This window comes from Typopeltis vanoorti, chromosome 3 (assembly GCF_054136105.1).
Source record: "Typopeltis vanoorti isolate ZY-2024b chromosome 3, IOZ_Tvanoo_1.0, whole genome shotgun sequence".
Lineage (NCBI taxonomy): Eukaryota > Metazoa > Arthropoda > Arachnida > Uropygi > Thelyphonidae > Typopeltis > Typopeltis vanoorti.
In genome coordinates, this window is record NC_143551.1 from 163,039,461 (window position 1) to 163,051,481 (window position 12,021).

The following is a 12,021-nucleotide window of genomic DNA, read 5'->3' on the forward strand; positions in this document are numbered from 1 at the left end:
ACGCAAAAGCTATTCCTACATTTGCTAGATTTAAAAAGACAATTTGATATCCTGGAGTTCATGTAGTTATACTGATGCAAGCTTTTACTTGATACAGAACCAACTTTAAGCAGCTAAGGAAAAAAAAAGGTTTAGCATCTAATCTATTTCAGATCTTGAAAGGTGGATTTCACCATTTCTGCACAATGAATTACTTAATTTTGTTCAGTGTGTTTCAGACCAATTATTAACTTGCACAGACTGATGCAAAACTTTACTGCTGGAAACATTCCCACTAATAAATCCATAATTAACATTTCTGGACATCTGTTGACTGATGCTGAGGATAATGTGATAGCTAAATGTTGTGATTTTGCTGTCTCACCTAAATCGATTCTTTATCTTGATTTTTTTGCATAACATCAATGCAATCTTTATGATCTTTCAAGTGAATATTCTAAAAAACTATTCTTTGAACTTGGTGCATCACTGTTTAGAAGGAAATTACCTCTGTGTAATTTATTTAATGCTGAATTCCATGCACTGCTTTCAATGAAATGAAAGATATATATATAACTGAGAGGAGACCTCCACATAGCCTTTAAAGGAATGCGGAGAACCGACCAAGGCTTCTGACCTAATGTCCAATCCTCACCTTCTCGTGGTGCACCCTGTTGGGTATCTACTTGGATACTGAATGAACGAGGATGGGCTGGCAATTTGGGATTTAGCCGACCAAATTGTATTCTTATTGGTTAAACCAAAATAAAAAAATGATGGTACGACATGACAAAATTTCATGCCGGCTGGGGCGTCGCCCAGTTAAACAAGGCCCCCCGTTGTTTTTGCCAGGGAACCAGGGCGAACAGTTAAAAGTCAGCTACTGGAACGAATCTGAAAACAAACCACAACTCAACATCACCAGAGTTAAAGATCGGTACTATCAACATAAGAAGCCTGAATGGTAAAGAAATGGAGCTACCTGAGGAATTAGATAAGTACCAGATCGACATAATAGGGGTGACTGAAACAAAAAAGACAAAAACTGGTGAGATCTTTCTGAGCAATAAATACAAAATGTTATATTCAGGCAATGACAATCAAGGAAAAGAAGGAGGCCATAGTATTCAACACAAAATATGAGGCTAATCTTCTTGAATGACAGTCAGTCTCAAGTAGAGTAATGTGGGTAAATATGAGAATGGGGAACTGGACAATGAGACTTATTTGTGTCTGTGGTCACACAGAAGGTTCTACTAAGGTAGAAGTGGAGGAATTTTTTGAGGCTTTAGAAAAAGCAACTGACACAATGAAAAAGGAAAAGTTGGTACTTCTTGGGGATCTAAATAGCAGAGTAGAAAATGATTGTGAGACATACAAAAATATTTTGAGAAAATTTGGAGAAAAGAGCAAAGCTAATAATAATGGCAAATATCTGTTGGATTTCTGCTCAGGACATGGACCGGTTATTACTAACACCATGTTTTAACATAAAAATGTGCACAAATTTACATGGAGAGAAGAGACAAGGAATAAGAAAAGTCTCATTGACTATGTTATTGTTGATAGTGATGTTTTCTCCCTGGTGCAGGACACCAGATTGTACAGAGGATTTGAAATTGGAAGTGATCACTATTTAGTCTTGAGCAGGATAAAATTGAATTTCATATTGAAAATAATGACATGTAAGAAAGTTTTAAAGCGAATAAAAGTTGAGCAGCTCTCAGATGTGAACTGTAGACTAAAATACACAAAGATTATTGAAGAAAAAATGAAAGAATTTGAGAACAGGAATCAAATCTTGGAAATTCAGTGGCAAGCCTTGAAAAAAGCCCTGATTGATTCAGCTAGAGAGGCATGTGGTGACGTTGTCTGCAAGGATAGAAAAATTAGAACTCCATGGTGGACACAGGAAGTTAAAGAGGCAGTGAAGGAAAAGAAGAAAGCATATCAAAAGTTCCAAGCAAATAAGTCAGCTTGTGCTCTTAGAGAATACAGAGACAAATGCAAGATTGCTAAACACTGTGTAAAACTAGCTAAACAAAAGTCATGGGAGGACTTTGGCAAGAATATAGAAAATAAATATCAATTAGGTGGCAAAATATTCTGGAGGTTGTTGAAGAAGTTTAGGAATGGAGGAAAGAGTGCTGTAAAAGGAGTTAGAGATGATAAAGGTGACATGAAAACGGGAGAAAAAGATATCCTTGAGGTATGGAGTAATTACTTTGAAAAACTGCTAAATGAAACAAGCAGTGATGACAGCATAGTGATAAAAAAACACCTAGGCATGCAGTCAGGAATACATATCCATACTTGATTTAGAAAAAGCCATCAAAGGCTTGAAATGTGGAAAGGCAGCAGGAGTAGATGATATTCGACCAGAAATGCTGAAGTATGGTGGTATAAAAGTCTTACAGTGGCTGCACTGCATAGTTCAGAAAGCCTGGACAGAGGGACACGAATTCCCGATGATTGGAGTAGAGCTCTCATAGTACCCATATATAAAAAGGGAAATAAAACTGAATGTGAGAATTACAGAGGTATTTCCCTACTGAGTGTTCCTGGCAAGATCTATGCAAGTATTCTTGAGAGACTGTTGGAAAGAATTGTGGAAGAAAAGCTTGGTGAAGAACAAGCTGGATTCAGGCCAAATAGAGGCTGTCAGGATCAGATCTTCACTTTACGACAAATAGTCGAGAAAGCATTGTAATATAACAGAGATCTGTATTTAAGTTTTTTCGATTTGGAAAAGAGAGAAGCTATTCAATAAGCTACAGTTATATGGTGTCAATGGGGCATTATATCAAGCAATACTTAGTCTTTATTTGAGTTGTAAGTTAGCAGTTAGAATTGAAGGAAGTACAGGAAGATGGTTTAATGTTAAATCTGGTGTGAAACAAGCATGTACATTATCCCCCTCTGTTATTCATTATCTATATGGATCACATTATGAAGGAAATTGGTATTAAACATGATATCAAAATTGGAGATGTTAATGTCAGCTCTTTGGTTTATGCGGACGATGTTATACTGCTAAATAAATCCGCTGCAGGTCTGCAGGATTCTCTGACTAAATTGAATGACTGTTATAATAGATATGGTATGAAGGTCAGCAATGAAAAGACAATGAAAATAGGCAGAATCATTGAAAATGCCAGTTGTGTTGTGAAAGGAGTACCTGTGGAACAAGTAAAACATTTCAGCTACTTAGGCATGATTTTTAGTGAAGATGGTAAATTAAATATAGAAATAGATAACAGAATCAGCAAAGCTGGTATGGTGGGAAGTCAATTGAATAAGTTCATATGGAATAAGAGAGAAATTAGTCGGAACACTAAATTAGCTGTATACAAGACAGTGCTGAAACCAGTTTTAACTTATTTATCTGAGAGCTGGGTCAGAAGTAAAACACTTGACCAAAGACTAGAGACTGCAGATATGAGAGTCCTGAGAAAGATTAGAGGTGTGAATGGATGGCATCAATGGCAATATCATATTAAAAACAAGGATATTAGGAAAGAACTTGACATTTTCAGCATCCAGGAATGCATTAGCAGAGCTAATCTCTGGTGATATGGTCACTTAAACAGAATGGGCCAAGAAAGATTAGCAAAACAAGTGTTCTCTGCCAGGTTGGCAGGAAAACAACCCAGAGGAAGACCAAGATATAGGTGGATTGATACAGTACAAAGTGCCTTAGATGATAGAAATATAAGATCTGATAATGTTGGAGACAAGTAACAGACTGATTTGAGGAAAATTTTAGATAGGAAGTTAGTAATGATGTAATTTTTTTCATGAAGTACTATCATATCCTGTACACCCCTTGAGGGTACATGGCAGGAATTTGATGATGATGGAATATATCTTATTTCCATCTTTTAATCCCCACTCCTCTTTTTGGTTTTGCTACATTGATGATGTTTTTGCTGTTTGGTCTTGTTCTGAAAATGAACTTGCCACCTTCCTACATTCGATCAATAGCCTTCACCCAGGTATTCATTTCTCCATGGAAAAAGAAAAATGCTGGTATTTGCCCTTCTTGGACCTCCTTTCTTGCACTGCTTCTGTTACTTTGTCAACCAGTGTTTATCAGAAACCTACCTTTACTGGCACGTATATTCTTTGCTCATCCTGCTTATCAAAAAATCGTTGTTGTGAAGTCATTAATTAATGGAACACATAATTTGCTTTTGTCCCTCAGGCTTACAACAAGAATTTTTCGCTATCAAAACTTTAATGGAGTTAAATGTTTACAACCCTCATCAAATCCAGTGTATAATTGACTCTGCTTTCCAACATTTAAGGATTTTTTGCTAGATTGCAGGGTCTAGTACCATATATCTCTGAACCTATCGGCAGAATTTTTGAAGAAGTTTCACCTTAATCCCACATATTTTCTTATCAACAAAATTTCTCATGTCCTACCATCTGCAAAATATAAACTGCTATCTCTTTCTTTAATTGTATTTACCAGATTCCATGTGAATGCAATATGAATGATATACTTGGGGCAAAATAGGCCATTCTGTAGAGGGGGGGGGGGGAGAATTAGTGAGCATTAGTACTACATCAAATGTCTGAAACCTCAAAAGTATGGTCTGGCATAGCATAGTATTGATACTAAACAGTATCCTGTGGGATGAAGCTTGTCTTATCCATATAAGCAGCTTTAAATATGAATGCCTTTTCATAGAAAGTTGAGGCTCTTTTACACCAGCCTGACTTGAATCAGAATGATTGTTTTTTACTCTCTCTCTTTCTCTCCCCCAAAAGTTTGGGAAATTCTTTTATGTGAATATCAGGAACAGTTTTAATATTATTTCTCTAGCATGTGGCAACTGTTCTAATTAATAAATCAGTTTTTCTATTTACCTTATATTGTTTGGAATTACTTGTTGCCACATATCAGCAATGCACTGTTAATTTCAGTATGCAATATCTGTACTTTTCCTTAAAGTTTATTGCTGAGGTTATCATGTTTTTATGCAAGAGATAACTTTTAAAGATAAGTGATAGTAGTTTTTCAATTTTAAGTCTAAATGCTTGCTTTTATTCATATAGGTCTGGATAATGTTACACCAGAAGAAGGAACTTTTAAACAGACAGGAGGAAGTGGAGGAAGTAATATAGTACACAGGTATGGTCTCATTATACTTTAAGATATTAAATCCTTTGTTATTTACTAATCAGTATATTTCACACCAGTTGCTATCTCCTTGAAGTGAAATTTGCATCCTATGTATCATATAAGCTGGATTTTTTTTATTTTATTAAAGTTCTGAATTATATAGTTATGTTTCAAAAACCCTACTCTTATTCAGGTATGGCTGTTTATCATACTTGTTCATCATCATCAAATTCCTGACATGTACCCTTAAGGGTTGTACAGGATATGATAGTACCACATGAAAAATTTACATCACTACCAACTTCCCATCTAGAATTTTCCTCCAAATCAGTCTGTTACCTATCAAGATTCCATAATTCTCTCCTCCAAGGCACCCTACACCATATTAATCCACCCACATCTTGGTCTTCCCCTGGGTCTTTTTCTTGCCAACCTGGCAAAGAACACTGCTAATCTTTCCTTTTCCATTCTGTTTAAGTGACCATACCACCTGAGATTAGCTCAACTAACACATTCCTGGATGCTAACAATGTTAAATTCTTTCCTAATATCCTCATTTTTAATATGATATTGTCACTGAAGTCATCTGTTCATGTCCCTAATCTTTCTCAGGACTCTCATATCTGTGGTCACTAGTCTTTGGTCAAGTATTTTATTTCTAACCCAGCTCTCAGATCAGCTAAATCATCAGCTAACACCTTTTTTGTTCCCGTATAGAGAGTAGGCGATGACATTTTTAGCCCTAACTTTTTGGAGACTGAATGGGCAATTCAATCTCCACTGGTAGCCAATCAGAGATAGCTGGGCCAAGGCTATCGCTAATTAATCGGTACACAGTGAAGAAGGCGGTTAGCAAGTGCCACCATCTTGTGGTCCCTAACACAATATTTTTGATGTCTGAAAATATTTTTTCAGATTTTCTTGAGTTTACGGGACGAAAAACCCGAGTTTCCGGGAGAAAAATCCGCTTACCCGTGCCAGAGATAGACTAACTTGGGAACCGGTCGACTGAAGGCTTAGAAAATGTTCCTCTAGTTGGTGACTAGATTCTAACCAAAATCTTTCATCGTGCAGTCAAGCATCATAGAGTGCAAACGCCTTCTACGAGCTACACAGGCCCATCAGCTCTCAGATCCATAAGTTAAAATTGGTTTGAGCACTCTCTTATATATAGCTAATTTAGTGTTTTGACTAATTTCTCCTTTATTCCATATAAATTTATTCAGTTGACTTCCTACCATACTAGGTTTATTGATTCTGTTGTCTCTTTCCATATTTAATTTGCCATCTTCGCTAAAAATCGTGCCTAAGTAGCTGAAATATTTTACTTGTTTTATAGGTTCTCCATTCACAATGCAGTTGATATTTTCAAAGCTTCTGCCTATTTTCATTGTCTTTGTTTTGCTAATGCTGAACCTTCATACCAAATCTATTACAACAGTTATTCAATTTAGTCAGGGAATCTTGCAGACTTGTACTGGATTTATTTTGAAGTACAACATCATCCACATAAAGCAAATAGCTGACATTAACATATTCTATTTTGATATCAGGCCCAGTACCACTCTCCCTCACAGTGTGATCCACATAGATAATGAACAGCAGAGGGGACAATGTACATCCTTGTCTGACACCAGATTTAAAAACCATCTTCCTGTACCTCCCTCAGTTCCAACTGCTGACTTACAGTTCAAAGACTAAGTATTGCTTGATGTAATGCCCCTCTGACACCATACAACTGTAGCGTTTTGAATAGCTTCTTTCCTGGCACACGCCCCCCTCCAGATCTTCAAAACTTAAATACAGATCTTTGTCGTATTCCCAGGATTTCTCAACTATCTGTTATGAAGTGAAAATGCGATCCTGACAGCCTCCACCTGACCTGAATCCAGCTTGTTCTTCACCAAGCCTCTCCTCCACAATCCCTCTCAACTGTTTCTCAAGCATACCTGCACAAATTCCACCAGGAATACCCTGCAGAGAAATACCTCTGCAACTCTGACATTCAGCTCTATTTCCCTTTTTGTGTATGAGTACCCTGAGAGCTCCACTCCAATCATCTGGAATTTGTCCTTCTTTCCATTGCAGCCACTGTAAGACTTTTATGCCTCCATACTTGAGCATCTCTGGTCGAACATCTTCCACTCAAGCTGCCCTTCCACATTTCAGTCCTTCAATGGCTTTTTCCACTTCAAGCATGGACATATGTGCCTGATTGCATACGTGGTCAATGTTTTTCACCACCTCCATACTTCAAGGATATCTTTTTCTGCAGTTTTCATGTCACCTTCATCATCTTCAACTCCCCCCCATCTCCTAGCTTCCCCAACAACCTCCATACTTGTTTTGATTTGTTAAATACAGCTTTGTTACTTGATGTTACCTGATATACCTAATTTTAGGTATGTTCTAAAATTAGGATATTAAAAATTGGGATATATTTAATTTTTTTATGTTGTTCTGCCCGTGAAAGGTTAGAAATATGTAGCACATTTAGTATTGTGGGTAGTGTTAAAAAATTCAAGAACCCTTGTTTTAAAAATCAAACATGGTAATTTTTCAAGCTACATCATGCTTCCAGTAAGTGAAATGATGCAATGTCTGAACCTGCGGTTCATCTCATACTGAGCAGGATTACTATCGCAACAACTAGTCATCGGTAGGGTAAAACTAACCCGTAATCTTTATTATCAAGTTATATTCTCTTGGTCTCCTTTAATATCAGGTCCAACTATTTGAAAGAAAGGATAATAGTCATCCATTATGGTTTATAGTAGGCAACTATCAAAACAATGCTCACCTCTGAAGTTTTAAAATGACCAACCATAATGAGAATTCAACCTTTAGTATAACAGTTGTTAATATTACTACTTAAAAAAATGAAACTTTACAGAAGCCTATATAATTTTTTTTAATTAGTTTTTTTAGTTAAATCATGTTTTTTCTGGCCTGATAGCTGCTTTGAACTGTTCATTATTTATCTATGATAGCAAAAAATTCTTCTCATTGCAGTGGAAACTCAAACAGCACTAAAGTCATATCCATGAAAGAAAACTTAAAAAGCTTTACTGTTATTGAAAACTATTAAAAGAAAGGATAAAAAATGTCCATTGCTTTTCATGTAGCAAAACAATGAGGAAATCTTAAACTCTTCATTATTTATGTTTTACATATCATGTAAAGGTTCACTTAAGAAAAACGGAAAGATAGTAACCACCTTTCACATCTGTCATCAGGCAGTGCTATTCTCTGGTATGGAAGTTGTTGCTATAAGTTAGTCATAATAAATTTGATCATGCATTGTGTCAATCCTTGTATAAATTAGAACACTTGTTCTGTATAGAATATATTTATAATATAATATATATAATAATGCAATAGCCATGTTCTGAGTTTAAAAATTGATCCTAATGCCAGTTACATATCTAAAATCTAAAAAGCTAGAATATTACTGAAAGTATAGGATTGTGATCAATCTGAAATCTCTCAAACATGCTTAAGCAGAACAACAACAACAAATGAGAGAAAGAAGAGTACTTTTTTATGAATGGCAGTTCAAAGAGATATTTGCAGCCTGAATTATACAGCTTAACTCCTGTAAAAAAAAAAAAAAAAAAAAAAAAAAAAAAAACTTCATACCTAATCACTCCTGGCTGAGCTGAGAATGGTTTGAAAAAATCTGCATGCTATCTCTGCTGTTAGTTATCATGTGTTGCACTCGACCACATGTGGTATCAGTGGTCTCGAAATTATTTATTGGTATGAGACCTAATACGTACCAGTTAGTCAGATGCACTGTGATGGAGTAAAGTATTCTTAGGAAGGATAGGCAGAAGAGGAGGGATGTGATGTTAACAATATTGGATGATTTGAATCCAGTTAGGGTAGATAGCTGTGATTGCAATATTAGTAATAGTTTTCCTTGTAGCTGTGAGATTGAGGCTATTTGGTATGAGATACAGTTTAACAAGAACAAATACATGGTGGGGTGTGTTGCTATACATGTAATGGATCGGCTGCTAATAACAATGAAAGGTATTACCAAGTAATCCTAATGCATACTGAATGATTAATCATCATGGGTGACTTTAATTAACTGAACATGGATTCAGTAGCAGTGAAATTTATTGAGCTGTTGCAAGAAAACTTCCTCAAGCAGTGTGACAGAAGGAACTCGAGGTCAAAGAGTGTTAGATTCGATTATAGCATCAGAGGAGATTTTGGTTAAAGACTTCACTATTCTGCCTCTGGTTGTTGACAGTGATCATGCTATATTGATATGGATCAGTTTCCATTTAGAAAAGATTACATACCAAACTTCAAAGCAGGAAATTCTGACCGACTGACGAGAATGCTAGATTTGATCTCGATTTGATAGATGGGATTTAAAAAAAAAAAAAAAGTCAGTGATGCAATATCAGAATATGTCTCTACAGTTTGAAGAATAAACGGGGTATGAAACCTTTTTAAGCATGAGATTCTTATGAAAAAGATTGTGAAAGAAATGCTGTGTGCATAAGAATGATGTCGTTATGAAAATTATAAGGTTCAGAACAAGAAGTTATGAAAAGAAACTGGCTCTGCATGCTAGACAGCCCAAAAGAATTCTATCATTATGTTTCAAGTAAAAAAAAAAAAAAAAAAAAAAAAAAAAAAAAAAAAAAATGAGTCTGAAAGAATGACTTCTTCAGTGCAAATGGTATGCAGGTGGCAGATGCACTATTTTAATAAAAGTCATCAAAAATTTGAATAAAAGTTCAATGTGTATGCAACATTGAACCCAGTGCTTCATCTACAGTGGAAGAAAAAACTCGGGTGTATGAGGAGGTACTAGAGCTGTTGCATGAACTGAACATCACATTGGCAATAGGGACTCTCTTTGTTGGGATATCATCGAGGATACTAAATAAGTGTTTCTTTGACCAGGCTGTATAATTTGAATCTGACCTGTTCTGAGAAAGAATGTTGTAATCCCATTGCACTAGGGTGGTGGAAAGACTGATGGGTCTATCAACCTGTCAGTATCTCTGGAGTGGTGAAGGTTTTTGAAAAGTTAGTAAGAGATTGCATACAAAAATGGGTTGGCAGAAAATCTACGAACAGCATAGGTTTACTAAGAGATGATAATAATAAGTAACTTGCTCACATTTTCTGATAATGTCATGGCTGAGTTAGACAAAGGAAACTTTGCTAAAGCATTTGACAGGATTCAGTATGGAAAGCTGTTGCATGAGTTGGAGGATATGAGATTGGAGATTAAAAAATATTAGTGTTGATAAGAGGATGGCTGACTGACAGATATCAAAAAATGGTAGGGAGTGTGAGTCTGCAAGAATTTAAGGTGACCCAGGGATCAGTCCTTGGTCTGTTGTTATTTGGTCTTTATATTAATGATGGAAAGATTTAACAGGTGACATGCAGCTATTTGCTGATGGTGCATAGACAGAGTAATCCAAGAATGCCATTGACATATAGTACTTGAAAAATTATTTGAATAAGTAATTGTGGGTATGTGAAAATGACTGTCAGTTCAACATCAGGAAATATAAAGTTATGCATAAGACTATTACACTTTTTTTTTTTTATAATCTTTGTCAAGTAGCTTTATTTTATCCTCCTAGATGTTTCGCCAATCCTTTTCTATTGGCATCCTCAGGGAATACAAACTAGTAAGCTAAAATGAAGGTTACAGACTAGGTTATAACCGATAATTCTAATTCATACAAAAAATTGGTATTGTGCGTGACAATGTGCGTGTCTCGTTAACGTGATTTATTCATTATGGTTCATTACGTAATTGTTATGAAAGTTCATTTCTTTGATGTTTAATGATCTGATAAAAGTTTTCCAAATTTCTGGTAAAATTAGACCTTGATTCTTGTTTAGGTTTTCAGTTTTACGGGCGACTGTAGCTGCTTCTTTAAAGGTTCTTGAATGGTAGTTACTTCTGTGTATGGCATAAGGCTCTTATCCCACTCAATATGATGGTTAGTAGAGGCAAAGTGGCATGAAAGGCCTGAAATGTCTTGTCTGTTATTTCTGACATATCTTATGTGTTCTTTCTTTCTCGTTTCAAAGATTCTAGAGGTCTGACTAATACCACATGTAACTGATACCACATGAGCAAGGTATATTATATACTCCAGAGTACTTGTAGAATGGGTGAGGATCTTTCGGTGATCTTAAAAATTTCCAAATAGTGTTGATTGGTTTGAATGCCACTCTGATCTTATGCGGTTTTAAAAGGTTAGCTAATTTTTTGGAAAGGTTGCTGACAAAAGGAATCGTAATTGTACTGATGTATTGGACGTCATCACGTTGTTGATGTGGTATATCAGTAAAGAGAATCTTGTTATAGAGTCTTTTTGGGTAACCATTTAAAGAAATTTCTCTGGATATTGTGGTTAATTCTCTTTACTGATATACCACATCAACAACGTGATGACGTGATGACGTCCTTTTAAAACCGCATAAGATCAGAGTGGCATTCAAACCAATCAACACTATTCGGAAATTTTTAAGATCACCGAAAGATCCTCACCCATTCTACAAGTACTCTGAAGTATATAATATACCTTGCTCATGTGGTATTAGTTATGTAGGTCAGACCTCTAGAAGCTTTGAAACGAGAAAGAAAGAACACAGGATATGTCAGAAATAACAGACAAGACATTTCAGGCCTTTCATGGCACTTTGCCTCTACTAACCATCATATTGAGTGGGATAAGAGCCTTACCATACATAGAAGATAACTACCATTCAAGAACCTTTAAAGAAGCAGCTACAGTCGCTTGTAAAACTGAAAACCTAAACAAGAATCAAGATCTAATTTTACCAGAAATTTGGAAAACTTTTATCAGATCATTAAACATCAAAGAAATGAACTTTCATAACAATTACGTAATGAACCA

The 12,021-nt window shown here is 35.7% G+C and overlaps 1 protein-coding gene across 1 annotated transcript in view; it reads left to right on the plus strand.

Annotated features, from left to right (window-relative positions):
• LOC150108716 (uncharacterized) overlaps positions 1 to 12,021 on the plus strand; it is a 131,803-nt gene that overhangs the window by 28,075 nt on the left and 91,707 nt on the right. The window contains exon 3 of the mRNA XM_090416174.1: positions 5,044 to 5,119. Within this exon, the coding sequence (XP_090272300.1) occupies positions 5,044 to 5,119 (76 nt within the window). The remainder of the gene's footprint in view (positions 1 to 5,043; positions 5,120 to 12,021) is intronic.